This window comes from Hemicordylus capensis, chromosome 5 (genome assembly GCF_027244095.1).
Source record: "Hemicordylus capensis ecotype Gifberg chromosome 5, rHemCap1.1.pri, whole genome shotgun sequence".
NCBI lineage: Eukaryota > Metazoa > Chordata > Lepidosauria > Squamata > Cordylidae > Hemicordylus > Hemicordylus capensis.
In genome coordinates this window covers 180,354,370-180,371,505 of record NC_069661.1, presented here as the reverse complement: position 1 = coordinate 180,371,505, position 17,136 = coordinate 180,354,370, and the positions used below count along the sequence as shown (strand labels likewise).

Genomic DNA, 17,136 nt, shown 5'->3' with positions numbered 1-17,136 from the left:
AGCAGGGCCAGGTCTTCACCAAGCATTGGAAGGAGAGAAGGATGGGGGCCAAATGGCTCTCCAATGAGAGAGAATGCCAGCCAAAGAAAAGATGGCCACCCACAACGTATAGAGCATGATATGAAGACAAAGGTCAGCCCTTCACCTCTTCAACCAATCAAAGGAGACAAATTGTGAGGCTTCAGGAGTTTGTGCCTTCCTAGAAGAGTGCCCGCAGCTCCTGTGAGAGTCCTGTCTCACCATGAACTTAATGCAATGTATGAGAAACGTTCTGAATATAGGCACACTACAGATGCTTGTCAAGGCTCCACGGTGGGATAGCTTTAGCTCCAGCAGGGGGCGTAAGGGCATGGTTAGATCTCCTCACAAGGGCCACGTGCTCTTTCTCACAACAGGGTTTGTTCCTTTCACAACACCCCTAAGAACTTGCTGCCCCAAGCCTTAGCAGGAGTCATCGGACTCCTGCCAGAACGAGCCCTCCTCATTGACAGGCCCCTCATCACCGGCTGGCCAGCCCTTATATAGCCCCTGACAATCGAGGCAATTCTCACAAGACTTCGCAAGAACAGGATCTAAATCCAAAGTCTTGTGGGAACTCCCCACAATCTTGTGAGATGTTCCCAGACGCTGGGGCATCCGTGCTTAACATGGGGAGTGTCTCACAGCTTCCCTGCTGGGGCCAGTGCTAGGCAGAAGGAACAGCGACGACAGTGCTCAAAGGAGTAAGCGGTGTCGCGGTAGACTCACTGCCCTGGACGGTGGCTCACCTTTCCTCCGCTTTGCCCTGTTTTCTGGGATTCCCCCACAGTGCTCTATCAAATGCTTCTCCCGCTCTGCCCCGATCCTTCTTATTTTAATAGTCATGCCATAAACTAATAACAGCTAAAACAAATGCTCTAGAAAGCATTGCTTCTGCAAAAGTTCCCTTTGTTTCAATAGGTGCTTGGAGGCTGAAATTAGGCTAAGCTAGTAGGCTAGTAGTATAAAAGGCTACACCCAATGCTAAGAAGGGTATAATTGATTCTATACAAGAATGAAGACAAACTGGTCTATTTTGGCATACAAGCCAACACCAGCAATCCTCTTGCATAAAACTGTTCATGTTCAACTTCTCCACTATATCCCAAAGTTATGAATAAAAGCTGACTATTTTTAGAGACTAGGCTAAAGCTTTGAACATAAATTTTAGTTATACAGTATTGTTTAATGAGGTCAGTTTTAAAGTTGCTCATGGTTTTTATTACAGTGCATGAGACAGGAGAGAGGTGGAAGAATTCAATGGAGTTGGGAATTTTCAGACAAACCATTCATAGCCCAGACAAAACAAGGACAGGCAAAGTGCATGGCAAAATTCACTGGAGCAAGGGATCATCAGGAAACCTTGCAGTGGGGTGAAGGACTACAAGACTAATTTAAGTCACCCTACAAAACCAGAGTGGGTCCACACTTTGGGGGAAGGTATGGTGGGGGAACATGGAATACAAAAATAATTTATTTTCTCTGAGGAAGTACTGGCATTGTTCACACAATCATTTGAATCTAGGTTTAAATGTGGATTACTGACATCAGCATGCCTGATTTTAACCCACGCCAAAGCAGGAATCCTAGATCCATCTCTGGTCATAAACCACCCTGGAGTTTTCACAAAATCATGCTAATGTCAGTAAGCCACATAAAGCCTAAATTTGAACAATTGTGTGAACAAGGCCATAATATGAAGCTATTCACACGATTGCTTAAAACCGGGCCGGGCTCCCTTAGACCGGTTTCAATAAATCGTGAGAACCACCGGACTCGGGGGCAAGCCCGGTGGTTCTCTGGTGGCTAGCCCACCTAACTACCCCTTACCCTAAATGAAGTTTAAAAAGCGAGCACTCTGTTAACCTTGTTTATTTGATTGTGTTTCAGCTGAGGCTGACACACTTGGCTGGGGGGGATAGGGGAGGAGGACCCCAGGATGACCCCAGGGGACTCGTGCAGTGCCTTCCTGGGGTTCGGGGGGCTGGGGCACCGCACGGCAGCGCTCCCCTTCCCCCAGGCCCCGGAACTCCCAACTGAGCTGCAGCTGGGTGCAGTAGCACCCAAGCGGAGCAGCCACTCATCTTTCCTAGGTAAGGCTGCTCATGTGGAGTGCCAGGATCAGGACCAATCCTGGCACTGCCCAGCTGGATAGCCTGGGTTTTTTTACCTGGGCTGAAAGTGAGGTAGGAAGGCCTACACATGCCCTCCTTCCCCACCACCTAGTCATGAGGCAGCACAGACTACCTGCAGCCCAGTTTAGGCTGCTGGCAGCCCATGTTACCAGAGAGGCTGGGGAAAGAAGTGCCCCGGCCTCTAGAATGGCTTTAATGCACTGTGTGAGCATCACGGTGCATTGTGGGCTTTCTGGAGGCCAGGTGTCCTTCCTCGGGCCTATCTGTTGCTGCATCACTTGTCATAGCGGCACCGGTCGGGGGGGGGGGCAGTGGCTGACATGTTGGAGAACGCAGGACTGGCCCCAGGAAATGCAAACAACCTCTGTTTATTACTGAATGCTTTCTAAAAGTACCCCATATTAGAGGACCCCATTTGGTGACGAATCAGCCTGCTCCAGCACAATTGCAGCTGCTCTTTCAGCCTCTCCTACAAGTGAGACAGCACTCAGCCTCTGGCTCTCACCCAGAGATGCTAAATGACACTTCAGGTAGGACCACAGGGACATAGGAAGCTGCCATATATCGAGTCAAACCATTGGTCCATCCAGCTCGGTATTTTCTGCACAGACTGGCAGTTGATTCTCCAAGGTTGCAGGGAGGAATCTCTCTCGGCCCTATCATGGAGATGCAACGGAGGGAACTTTTTGCTCTTCCCAAAGTGGCCCCATCCCCTAAAAGGAATATCTTACAGTGCTCACACATGTATGTAGTCTCCCATTCAAATGCAACCAGGACAGACCCTGCTTAGCAAAAGGGACAAGTCATGTTCTGAAGCGACCACACACTGCTTCACATATTAAAATACTTCTGTATGCAATATTCAAAACTCAGTTAAAACCATAAGCGGGTGGTCTTATACCATTTATAAATAAGAAGAAGCAATCTCCAAGAAGAGAAGGCTTTAGTTTTCTCTATCGTTTCTCCTGCAAAACTAGATCAAAAGCTAACTTAAAATCCACAAAAGCAGCATATAAGGCCAAATGAGTATTCTGAGTATATTATCCCAGCAAATGATAAAAGACGAAGCCCTGCTCTAAGGGTGAATGACTGGACCTCAATCCGGCTTCGCTAGAATCTCTTCTATCTCAAACCAGTCAAGCAATTTCTCATATAAATGGTGAGCATATATCTTTTATGCCCACCATTTATATGCCTTGATCGGGCTACTGATCCTGCTGTGTTTCATGCCAATATATGATTCCTTCTCTTTCTCTCTCCCCTCTCACCACAATAAAAATACTACATCTTCAAAAACTCATAGATGAGTTTTTGAAACTCAGTTTGGTGAAGTTTAAACACTGTTTCTTCCATCCTTCCCGGTGGTTGTCTGTCCCTGCCATCGTCCCCCCAAAACTGCGGAACAGAATTCGGGGAAGGGGTGACGCTAAAGAGGGATCATGTGGATCCGAGAGTAGTCACTTTACACACATTTCTTTCAACTTTTAGCTGGGCGAATTTTAGGGGGATATTACAAGCAGGTGGATGATGGGCTAAGGTATCTAAAGCAAAATCAAAATTCCAGGGAGGAACAGGGAGCTGGAAGATGTGTGCTTTGGGGAGTGGGGAATCTCAAACCTCTCGTGCTCCTGAGAAACGGAGAGGGAAAGCTGCTCCCAGTCAGGGACAGGGCCACTGCCTGGGAGAGTGTCCGTTCGGACCCTCTTCCATCCCTCTCCAGTCAGCATTTAACTGAAACCTGGCTGGGGAGAAGAGGGGCGTGCCTTACGTAGGAGGGGACAAAGGGGCACCTTGGCTGTGGGCACGCCACAGCTCTTTTCAGAGCCCATTAATCCTCAGCATGCCTTGTTGGGGCCAGTCTAGCCAATGTCTTGAGCTGGCTCTGGGTATGGATTACCCCCACCTCCAAAATTAGCATCTACGCACATATCTGTGCTCCTTTATGTGGATGATGCTGTGATTTCATCCCTGTCCCCCATTGGGCTAAGAAGAGCATTGCTGGCTCTAGCATGTTACTGCCGGGAAGATTCCTTACATGTTAACTATCCAAAAATCAAGATATTTGCAAAGTCCCCTAAGAAGCTGAATTGGAGTACTGATGCATTTAAAACTGAGCAAGTTGACCGTTTTAAATATTTTGGGGAGTTTTCCAAGCAAAAGGCAGTTTAAATCTGCATAAAGAGTTTGTAAAGCAAAATACCCAAGTAAGTATTTCAGCAATCTTGGCTTTTTTAAAAAACTAGAGTTGGGCAGTTTATTCCGGCTGCTATCAAACTATACGAAGCTAAAGAATTAGCCCATCTCCTATACCGTGCCCAGATCACCTTATATTCCAATCTCGCAGCCAAAGAAACAACCCAAATGAAGTTTTTGAGAAGCCTATTTCAAGTGCCTTGCTGTGTGCCTATTGTTTAGAGGCAGGTGTACCAAGTGTCAGAAGTGGCTGGTGCGGGGCCTCCACACATGGCATGAAAGCCATTTGCTAGCCAAGCAAATGGCCTCCGCCAGCTGAATGACGGAGCCGAACCTCTGCCACAGCAGGTGCTGGGCGGCACACAGCTGCTCTGAACAGCTTTCAGGTGTGCCAGGAGGAGAGGAAAGCACCTACTAATTTAAAGTTAAAGGTGCCTCCCGCCTCCCGGGCAGTGTCTGCATCAGCCACCACTGCTTAGCATGGAAACTAGGGTCTGGCTAGTGGTATGTAATTTATGGTTAAAGTTTATCTTAATCCCTAAGGGTATGGAACCTTTGATACTGAACGATGGCTTTCAATCACAATGGAAATTATTAATAGCTAGGAATAGCTATTTACTTTGATTCTCTCCTGAGCTATTGATAGGTTTAAGCAGATTCCTTATGGGTATGCCCACAAAGTAGTTTATAGCCCATGTTTTATTAAATTGTACTTTTCATCAAGATTCTAGTATTCTCTTATAGCTCGTCTGTTAAGAAAGTTTACAGGCCATTCAGATGATTTTGTTTGTTTTCTTCTTGCTGGCCATGGCTCTGCCTTACATATAACGTAGCCAAATTTTGTGTGATGGCCAATAAAATCAGACAGACTAATACCTAATCCAATAGTTATACTTTAGGATGAACAGTTATTAATGTTTAGCGTTTTTTATCTCTCTATTTTGTATTGCTGGTCAGAGACTGAAATAAAACTGAACTGAACTGAGAACCTTGGGTTCCCACAAAGGTCAACTGACTTTAGGGATTTACCTATTCAATGGTATTTACATAATCAACAGTGCATGTTCTGTATAAGATAAATACTAACTGCTATCCATTCAGATTACTAATTTAAGACTTCACTTGCGGCAAACTGCAGTTTCACAGACAGGTAGAGAAATAAGCTCAGTGACCAACAATCCAGTCTACGTCAATGAGGATTTTATCAAGAAAGCCTTGAGGAAAACAACAGTCTATGTCAATGAGGATTTTATCAAGAAAGCCTTAGACAAAAGCAATATATTTTCCAACTAGCTGGCCCGGGCACAGAGCATCTGAGCCTCTAACCGCCCTGAGCCATTTTGGAAGGGCGGTATATAAATCAAATAAATAATAAAATAATAATAATAGTTCTTCTCACTCCTCCCCCCCGATGCTCCCTCCGTTCTCAGCCCCCCCCCCCCGGCTGCCACCGTTTTCTCTCCCCCGCAGCCACCATTTTCTTCCCCCCGCCGGATGCCACCATTTTCTTTTTTCCCCAGGCCGCCATCGCTGCAGTTTTCTTTCCCCCACCACCTTCTCCCCCACTTACTTTGCTACTCCTTTGCTGCCAAATTTTTACAGCCCTTGCTTCTTTGGGATTAGGTTGTGCTACAGCAAAACTGGAAAAAAGTAAATATTTGTCATGTTGCAGCTATTAGAACTTCTGGCATCAAAATGCGAGAAGAAACAGCAAGGGTTGTAAAAATTAGATAACCAGAAGACTAGTTTATGGTAATAACAGGAAGTTCTGGTAAGAACTAATCTGCCTACTTTTCCCCCTCACTATCCCTACAACTGGACTAAATTTGGTCCCAATTGGTTAGGAAGTTCACAAGTTAGCCCACTTTCACCTCAACCATTCATGAGTCCACCATCTTGAATTGGTGTGGATGACATCACCACAAACGATGCCTTTGACATATTCCTATGTGTCCCTACAACTAGACCAAATTTGGTCCAAATCAGTTCCCATTTACACCTCAAAAGTTCACATGTCCACCACAAACTATACTGCTGAGGTGTCCCTACAACTGTACCTTATTGGGTTCATATTGGTCCAGGCACTGCAAAGTTGATAGGTGGGGTACACACAAGGACACAGAATGCCAGGTGATATTATAAGCTTGCTTTCCTTAAAGAAAGTAGGCTAAAAAATTATAGATATTCCAAAAAAGGGAAGCTACAGAGAAGGAAAAGGAAAGCTACAGATAAATGGGTATCCTTTAAGATCTCAAGTGCTCATGCTGCTCTGGGCATCTACAGCAACATCCACGGTGTTGTGCAAGAGCACTCTTGTGCTAATTGAAGGGGTACAGGAGTGCCCCTTAAGTTAAGGCAAGTCGGGGGGAAAGGTTCTGCTATTATAAGTTACAAAATTCTGTTGCTTATAAATACGATATGTGTTGAGGTAATAACTTGAAACATGGTGTGCTTGATCAGGTCTACAAATATATGCCTATTTTCAAGGAGCTCCGATAAAAGTTGCCATAGCTATAGCAAATTAAAAAGTGCTTAAAATTGGCACTGTAATCCTTTTTTCTCCAATCTTTCAGACAGTGTAGCATATATTTCTCTGAAATTTTGGTGAAAGTGACTGATGTACTCTGTCAGATTTGTCTAGGAGGACAAGGTTTTCCTGCCTCATTTAAAACCTATGGATAGCAAGTGCTAATGAAGTTATGCAGAAAGTGACTATTCCGATAACAAAGTCAGAATGCTGACACGTTTTGCCAGTCCTCTGACATCAGCAGGGGAGCCCAGTGATTGGGCTCTATTGCAGGTGCAATGCCTGTTCTGATTGGGATCGAATGTGAACTCTGAGGGAAGGTGGGGAGGGGAAACGTACTGGGAAAACCAGGTGGGTAGTTAGAGCAGTGTGGGGAAGAAGCAGTGTAGGGGTTTACTTCTGAATAAGTCTGCCCAGGATTGCAGCATCCATTTCTTCCCCTCGCCCCATACTCTCTTATCTGACAGCCAGAAAGAAAGAAAATCTGCAAATGTGGAAGCCATTTCCCACCTCCACTCAGTGCTGTTTTTTGTTTTTTCCTTCCACTGGGCGTGGGGTGGACTTTAAGAGTAGCAGACCCCTTCAAGCCCCAGCACCATCCTGGAAGGCTCACAGAGAACACTGAGAAGTGTAGTCCTTCCCAGCACGTTTCTCACAGAGTTCTATGGGGAAAGTGCTGGGAAGGACTACACTTCTCAGCATTCCAGGTGTACCTTCCAAGCTACAGTACTGCCGTGCATGCTGTTTGACCTCCACGGTCATTTCCAGCCACCCCAACCCGCAGATACACGAGGTCAACAGGTTTTTTCCATTTTGTTTTTTCGCATATGCCGAGGTTGGGTGTCATCTTCCCAACCATGGATACACAAAACCAGAGATAACGAAACCACGAGTAAGGAGGTCCACCTGTATTCCTATAGGGTTGTTAGAGCAGAATAAGGTTAGAGAGAGCTGTGTGAACGGTAGTTTCTCTCCAGATTTTTCCTCATTCGTGGTTATATTAACAGACACATTACAATGATGATGAAAGTTCAAAATGCAACTTTCCTAACCCTGGAAAGTGAGAAGGAGCTATAAATTGCAAGGCAGCAAGAAAGCACCAGCACAATTTATAATCTAGTATTAGCATGTCTGCTCCTCTCTCATTTCAATGCTAGGATCTTCATAGCAGATCCTACAGACACCTCTCTGGCACAGGAGTTCATAAGACTGGGCCAAGGGCTATGCACTCGTCAATCAAAAGAGAGCAAACCTTTTACCCAGTGGCACACTCGTCCTCCTATTTTGAAAAGGGGGGAAGGGAGCAAAAGATTTTAAATAGGAGGACAAAAAGAAGAAGACAATGCAGTGGCATAGAGAGGAAGGAAACAGTGAGGAACAGAAGCAGCATTAGTGTACTGCTCAATAAGAGGGGAGTGTGGACACACTATCATGTGGGAGGCGTCTGTGCAACAGAGCACCATATAAGCACTTTGTTGCCCCAACCTGGGTGCTAGGGAGGCTTGTGCCATTCTTAAGTTGTAAGGGGGGGGCTGCTGAGGTGAGGCCAGCAGAGGTGCCCAGCCAGGGCCAGAAGTTGGTGGGCACAGGGTGTGTCAGCTGCCACCCATCCACCTTGTAAGAGGACTGCCTCAGCCAGCCTCTTGGGCAGGCCAGTCATGGCCAAAGATCCTGAACCTACATCTGCACGTGCAAAGCAAGCACCAAGAGAGGAAAAATGAAGAACAGTTTCCTAATAAATGTAAATAGGTCTCTCTCCTTCTTCAGGTAGAAAGCCAAACAGCAGCTGCGGCTGGGAAATCAGAGATGGTGCTACATATAAATAGATTTGGGATTCACAAATCTGACATTTGATTTCAGCTCGAGCTTTTTCTGTTCATGGGCCAAACACAGTGGATGTATACAGCTGGGCATGGAAGCTTATACTGGTGTGTTCCTTAAGCTTTTGGGGTGTGGGGGATGTGGTGGGGAAATCTGATAAAGAGAATAAAAATTCATTTGGTAAATATTAAGAGGACTCACTAAGCATGGCCAAACCTCTTTTGTCAATGTGTTAACAGAGAAAATGCTTTGAATTCAGAAGCTAATTCAAAGACAACTTCCAGTGACTTCATTAAGAGAACGCCTGCATATTGTATATTTTTGGAGCTCAGATGCACTTAACAAGACAGCCAACTCCTGCCATGTGGATAGGGTGGCCATTTCAGACCATGATAGTTTCCAGCCTAGCAACGTGTCTTGGTTAATTTAGATTACCAAGTGGCAATTTACCACAATGTGCATGTAACTACTTGGTAAGCCATTCTTTTGGAATGCCCTGTCAAGTGAAGATGACATTTTTAGCACATATCCTTGCCAAATCACAAGCAAAAAGGAGCAATGTCTAGATAGGACATTGCAGGTGAACAGCTTATCAGAGAAAGCTACCTTCTGTATAATCCCCATCACTCGTTGAGATCATCTGGGAAAGACCACCTATAGTTGCTGCTGGTGTGTCTGGCAGCAACCCTGAGTTGGGCCTTCTCCGTAGCTGTCCTTGAGCTTTGGAACGTGTTCCCTGATGAGATATGAGGTAGCCTTTAAGACCACCTTGAAAACACATTGCTCCAGACAGGATTTTAGTTGAAGTTTGTTTTTTAATTCTCTTTAACCATTTATTTTATTTACACAAATGTTTGGGTGTAAACTGCCTTGAGAGTCAGTGAGTATACAAATTAACAACAAACAATACAAATAAAAAAGTGAATCTACGTATACTGCGGTGCCACTTGGTAAAACAGTCAGGGGAATATATCATCTGACTGAGGCTACTGAGAGACCACAACAGTCTATTTTTAGTACATTTTTATCTTCCGCAAAGCTTAGGGCAGCATACATGATCCCATTCTGTCCTTCCATTTTATCCTCACAACAACCCTGTGAGGCAAGTTAGACTGAAAATGTGACTAGCACAAGTAAGCTTCCTATTACTCAATACAAGATTGTCCTGATGCTACCTCCATTCTCCAGAGGAACTTTCCCCATATTTCTGGACTGGGTATACAACTGCTATGTGAAGCAGAAACAGATGTCATCTAGAACAGTCAGCCCTTTGGTAGGCTTTTCTCAGGGCATAGTCTTAAGGGCACATCATACATACACCTTGCTAAAGCTAAGCAGGTCCATGTCTGGTGGTCACTTCCTGAGCAAGTGACTGTCTGGGAGTTCTTGTGTACACTGCCTTGAGTTCCATGATGGAAGAAACGTGGGAAATGCAGTCTTAATTATTGCTTCTGGCTTCTGTTGGTTTATACTTATGGCTGAGGGAATTCATCCTCACAAGACTAGCTGCTCTGGGAGAAATCAATTCTCATTTCAGAAATGTGGCTCATTTGTCAAATCCATGGATAACAAGATGTGGGCACCTAAAGCTTTCTGGTTCTAGGTTCTACAGCAGAGATTGCTGGCATGATCGATTCATTGTTTTTTATTCCAGTACCTTAAGTTCCTTCTATGCAAGCTTATAACAGTATCTAAAAGCATATACAATAAAGCCATGCTATATAGTCATATCCAGTCTGTAATGATAAAGAGGTTAAGTATCACAAATAAAACATCTTTAGATCAGATGATGGAGAAAGAGTCATAAAACATGTCTTGAGTGTGGAGTGTTAATGACCTGTTCATTAGACTAAACAGCTCTGCCTTCACATTTTGTAAAGATCATTTTGCTTGTAGTCATTAAGATTGATGGTCTAATTGGAGACATCAGTTTTCTCGGCTATATAGCATATCCTATTCAGCGACGATCATTAGCTTTGTTTTGTAACATGTTTAACCCTAAAGCACAAAATAGCAACCTCACAGAGAAAAAGCTTTTAAAAGGCACAAGAAGACTTACCAAACAAACGCTGATGGAAGAGGAACTTGCCAGCTATCAGTCCAGTGAGAATGGCAAGTAGCCACAGGAACACTTTTAAAAACCTCCAGCCTCCTCCCTCAGGATATTTGTTTGTTACGAATGAAAAGCAGTTCCCAACAACTATGACGTTCGCTTCCGTTTGGCTGTGAGATACTGGATCCTCAGCAAATATTAAGAAGTTAAAGAAGATGACCAGGTATGCCACAATTAAGCGGGACCATGGGTGCTGGAAGTAGTAGCGGAAGTCTTTGCCCATCCTCAAAAACTTCAGCCTCTGAATAGAAGAACAAACAACAAATACACACTGTATTTTACACATGGTATTGGATGCTGCATTACACACTATCTTTTCCTGCCTCTCACATTTGTTTTCTCTTTAGAGGGCCTCTTGAGCTGAATGCGTGTCCCTCCCACCAAAAGGGGGTTTGCTAAATAAATAATTGGCTGCTATCAAAGTCAAAATCCAGCACTCTGAAACAGCAAAGAAATCCCAACTAAAGGCATTTTCACACTTTAGGCAAAAAACCACTCTCACTTCAATAAACAGGAAACAGGAATACAAAACCTACACTGGCCAGAACATTTTTATTTACATTACTCATTCCTCTTTCCTTGCTCTTCTGCAGTAACACTTATTGGATAAATGCAAGAGAGCATCCAAGGCCATTTAAGCCTCAAATCATTAATATTTTACTATAGTAGGAAAGTTCTTAAGACTGGACTTCCTAAGAGTGTCACTGTGGACCATTTACCATTTGCTTCTCCAGGTGCCCCTGACAAATGAGGTGAGGTGGGTGGCTACTAGGGAGCGTGTCTTTTGGGTGGTTGCATCCCATTTATGGAATAGCCCCCCACCAACACCCATGAGGTTCGCCTGGCTTTATCACTTTGTTCTTTTAGATGCCAGGTAAACGACCTTTTTGTTCACTCAAGCCTTTTAAATTTTAATTTTAAAAAAAATTGTGATCTGATTGTAACAGATTCCTTAAAAATGTTTTTTAAATTGTTTTTGTATTGTATTTTGCAAAACCCTCCCCCTTTTTTGTTGGTCTGTTATGATTTAATGTGTGTTTTTATCTCATGTTTTAATGTTGTGTTGTAACCTACCCAGAGAACAATTTGTTATGGACCAGCTAACAAATAAAGTTTATCATCATCAGTCATCATCCTCATCTTCTTAATGGTAAATATACATGAGCTATCAGGCTAATAATTCACTTATTAGCTTGATAACTCATGTATATTTGCCATTAGAAGAAGGATGCATGGCCTGCATTAAAATCATTGTTTGCCTTCCATTTTTCTTTTTTAAACAGGAGCTGGGGAACAATCAGACTTGGGACTGTGGCAAGCAGGTATACACACACACCTACACCTCAGTCCTGATGTAAATCATTCCCTGAAGCCCCAATTTGTACCAGGAAAAAGGTTGCTGTTCACACTCTCTTTCAAATCTCACTTTTACTTTATTTAGAGGCCACTTTTTAACCAGAAGGGCCCTCAGAGCTTACAATAAAGTTAAAATAAAACATCAAGAAAATACAAATATAGAGCATCGCTTCACTTTCCTATTTAAATAAGAAGCTATCTCAAAAAGGATGATGGAACACAGAACATATCATCATGATAGTCAGCTAATTATAGACCAATTCTCAGTGTGTCTCTTACAATACAGCAACTGGACAGAACGTCCCCTCTTAGTCTCAACCCCAGTGAAGACTTTTGCCTACCACCAAAAAACACAAAATCAACTGTTTGGTTTAAAGACCGTAAATAAAATTACCATACAATACAAAATCACAAAATCAAAAGTGAGAACAGCACATTCAATGTACCATTTTTTACTCTTGTCTGTTTCCTACCTAAACTGTTCTTGCTTCCTGCTTCTGTCCAGGACAATGCTTTGGCTCATGGTTTCTCAATGTGTGGGTCCTCATATGTTATTGGACTTCAACTCCCATAATCCCCAGCCCCAGGGGCCTTTGGTTGGGAATTATGGGAGTTGAAGTCCAATTACATCTGGGGACCCACACGTTGAGAATCCCTGCTTTGGCTGACAGAGCATCAAACAAGTAGCTTAAACACACACTAACCCTATGGAGACTGGACTAAGCCCAGACACCCCCACCCACAGCCTGCATGCTTTACAGCACGCCTACACCGCAGCCTTTATTTCCAGATTTGCCTGCAGGTGAGAGGGAGTCCTTCTCAAGACAGGCCAAGACTATAAATTAGGACAAGCAGCAGCTTGGCCTCTGAGGGGATGGAAGACTCAGTCCTAGTCCTGACACACTGCCTGTTCTGCAGCCTGCAAGCTTCACCACTAAAGCTATTTCCAGCCTGGCTGTAGGTGAATTTCTTCACACAAATTACCTAGTAAGTTAGTCTGCCTTACAAGGTTGTTTACACATATGCAAAACACTAGCTGTGTGCAGCCTATTCAGATTTGACATGAGCTAAACCAAATTGGTGAAATTTGGGTAGGCCGCCAAAGCTTTATTTCATTCTACTCCCACCATTTCTTCAACCCCTACCAGAATAGACAGGAGGCAGGCTGAAGTTAGTTCATCTTCTTTTTGCTGGCAAGGGAGCAGCAGTTTGCTATTTAAAACCACTGTAAATCCCTGCAGGGGTCCTGGAAACAACTACCATTTCCAAAGCACCCAAGCCATTCTCAGGACTGCAAGGGAAACTCTGCTGGAAGTCCATTTAAATCACAAGATGCCATCACTGCCACTCCCTTATCAGTGGGAGCAAGATGAACTACCTTTAGCCATTCTCCCTTTATTCCTGTTCACTGCCCAGTAATTACCTTCAGCGATCAAGGGGAAGGGCAGAGGATGGTGAAGTTTTGGTTCCACATCCAAGCTACAACTGAGAATCAGACTGAAGCAAAGCATACACACATACTCCTGAAACAAATCAAGGTGCTCCAAGTTGCTAAGGCAGCCCCTGAATTGAAAAGGAAAAAAACACAGCCCTAGGAAACACCATAGCCTTGGTTAGGGGCTAGATTCTGAACACATATAGAGGCCATTCGCACAATCAAAAACTGTGATCTACCCAGATTTGGGGGCTGTTTGTGCTCCAATGTTGGTTGTGTGGAAGTAAGATAAGAGGGAGGCCTAGGTAGAAGTGATGGTGTGGAAGCAAGGTAGGAGGCCAGATTTTCCTCCTATCTTGCTTCCACACCATCACGTCTACAAAGGTTTTCCTCCTACTTTGCTTCCACACAACCGAAAATTGGGAGTACACACAGCTCCCAAACCTGGGCAGAACACAGTTTTTGATTGTGTGGATGACCTCATAGTGACATTCCAGATGTCTCCAACAAGACCTGACAAACATACATTTACTTTATATTCATATTGTGTATTCAGCTATGTATATTTAAGTTTAATTTCAGGTGTATGGTTGGGCCCCTCTGGTCTGGGATGAAATGGGTCCTCTAGTATGTTGCCCTCCCTAGAAGAATTGTTTTTAAAAGGCTTTGCCAACTCTGGCTTACTTCTGCCACTCAGAAGGCACTGCCTTAATGGAGGATATACTCTAAGCACGGAAAACTAGACCTATCCTGGACTTGTGAAGTCAAACTGCTTCAGGGTCAATCACTCACCAACACAAATTTAGAGGATTAAGCAAGAGGATTCACCGGCATCTGGAATGAAGGAAAAGGGGGTGGAAGAATGGACAGTACTATTTCAGACTGTAGCTAGGAGCTCCATGTTTGAATGCATCTCTATTTAAAAAAACAAGCAAGCAAAAAACTGCCCCTAGAATGGAGGAAACAAAACCGAAAACTAAACGGATAAATATTCCCTCTAGTATAGCCTTCTCTTTACTGTGCTAGTTTTCTACTTGCAGAGAGTATGTAAACAATAGGATTGCCCCACCTACACTCAAAGCCCATTCGAACATATCGAACATACTTCTTCATTTCACTGCATCTGTAAACTGCTTCTCCGGTAGGAAATAAAATAAATAAATAAATAAATATGACCTGCACATTGAGTCAAAATCCAATAAGGTTTTAGCAAGCGAAACACCATCTCTGCCCAAATCAATAAAAATTTTGCTGCTTCTGGCTGAAACGAGGCAAGGACTTTCTCGTACATGTAAAAACTACTTTTATCACCGCAAAGTTCATGGTCAAAGGGGAAATGTACAAGTTGTGTTCTCATGCAACTTTTCCCACATTCCACCTTTTATTCATAAACTTTGTATGCCATTGAGACAGAGAAAGCTGGGACCTTGTAACTACTATGGTAGTTATGGTATATAGTGAACATTATTTTGAATGTACTGAACCCAAACTAAGGACTGTATTCTCTGCCTAATAAATGGATAAAAGTGTGTCTAAACCTCTAGCCTTCAGTACTCTGGATGTTGCTGAACTACAACTCCCATCATTCCCAGGTACAATTTATTGTCCCTGGGGATGATTGGAGTTGTAGTTCAGCAACATCCTGAGAACCACAGGCTGGGAACCCCTACTCTAGCTTTATAAGTTACCAAACCTATGCATGCATGTGCAATTGTCACATACGATGATCAACACACGTTAGAGACTACATCCTTTGCAGAAATAATTCCCTTGTAAAAAGAAATTCCATATATTCCTTACAGTGCCATAGCTCAGAACACATGCTTTTCATGAATAAGGGCCCATTCAATCCCTCAGATCTCCAGTCAAAGGATTTCAGGAGGCAGGGTTAGAAAGACTTTCTCCCGAGACCAGTGTTCCTCTAACAGGGATTCCCAGATGTTGTTAACTACAATTCCCATAATACCCAAGCAAAAGCCATTGCAGCTGGGGATTCTGGGAGTTGGTCAACAGCATCTGGGTATCTCAGTTAGAGGGAACACTGCCTGAGACCCAGGAGAGCCACTCCTGTCAGGGAGAACAGCAGAAGCACCAAGCTGGACCAAGTCTAAGACAGCTTCAAAGGCATTATCGCTCTATGTTAGTAAAAGGGCACTCTTGCTAGCTGCATTGTGAAGACTTTCACATTCTTGAATGCTGCAAGTTTACAAATTAATGTCAGACACCCCAATCCTTAAAAAAAGGGAAAGCACAAGGACACATATTTCACTCATTTCCCTGAAAGCTCTTTCGATACAGGGGTACATGGTCATGGTATTTTCATCATGGAGAGCACCTGCATTTCTGAATTTGCAACTACACCACTGTTTGTATAGAAGTACAGATAGGACTAGGGCCTATAGACAAATGTCTTCTGAGAAACCTGAACTCCAGTAAAGTCATTTAAAACTAAGCACATTGTTCCATCAGAAAGACACAGTCATTTTATGCTGTGCATTCACAATGGGAAACAAAGCCTCTAGTACTGTGGTTTATTCCAGGGCAGGATGCCAGTAAATAGACCAATAGCTTATCTTTAAGAAAAATGTTGCAAGACCATCTGACAATAAACAATGCAATTGTGTCTAAATCACAGGAACTAGAAAAACAAGATTTAAGAAATGAACAAGTTGTTTCAGTGACAAATGTTACTCAAGCAGCCACAGCCCTTTATTGATCACTCCATCCGAAACATATAATCACTGGACAAGATATTAACCAAAGGCAATTAATATATTAGGTCATGACCTCCAAACTGTAACCAGTGTGGTATAGTGAGTGGAGTGAAGGAGTACGGAGACATGTGTTCAAATCCCCACTCAGCCATTCAACTCATCTGTTGACTTTGGGTCAATCACTACCTTTTAGTCTAACTCACAAGGTCGTTGTGAGGACAAAGTGGAAGGAGAGGGAGAACCGAGTTCCTTGGAGGAGGACAAAATAGAAATGTAGCTAATCATAACACTCTCAACTATTCAGAAACTTGCTTGGATGTTGTGAAAATGTTGTCCAGTAGGTCAAATAAGTTGCATCAGAGAATGTATTCATTTAGAAAAATTGCATCATGTTAAAGAAACAGATTGTTTATATAGTGCCATTCACGGATGGCACTCTATAAGCTCCATGTACTGGGGCAGCAGGGAAATGACTTGATTAGCAAGCTAGAGGTTGTCGGTTTGAATCCCCGCTAGTATGTTTCCCAGACTATGGGAAATACCTATATCAGGCAGCAGCGATATAGGAAGATGCTGAAAGGCATTATCTCATAGAGTGCGAGAAATGGCAATGGTAAACCCCTCCTGTATTCTACCAAAGACAACCACAGGGCTCTGTGGTCGCCAGGAGCCAACACCGACTCAAAGGCATGCTTTACCTTTATCTTTCACTGTACATACACAGAGCTTTGCAAAGAATTAGGAAGCAGGTCCCTGCCCCAAAGATATTACAATCTAGAAATAAATACAAAGGAGTCAGAAGAAGGGGAAGAAAATGCAGAGGT

General features: G+C 43.5%; 1 protein-coding gene across 5 annotated transcripts in view; it reads right to left on the bottom strand.

The window, feature by feature from the left end:
• TMEM117 (transmembrane protein 117) overlaps positions 1–17,136 on the bottom strand; it is a 355,803-nt gene that overhangs the window by 321,256 nt on the left and 17,411 nt on the right. For 4 of the 5 annotated variants that reach the window (XM_053254798.1, XM_053254797.1, XM_053254800.1 and 1 more), the window contains exon 2: positions 10,754–11,048. The exons of the other annotated variant lie outside the window; for it this stretch is intronic. In XM_053254798.1, coding sequence (XP_053110773.1) covers positions 10,754–11,030 — 277 coding nt within the window. In that variant the 5' untranslated portion in view covers positions 11,031–11,048. The remainder of the gene's footprint in view (positions 1–10,753; positions 11,049–17,136) is intronic. 5 annotated transcript variants of the gene reach the window in all.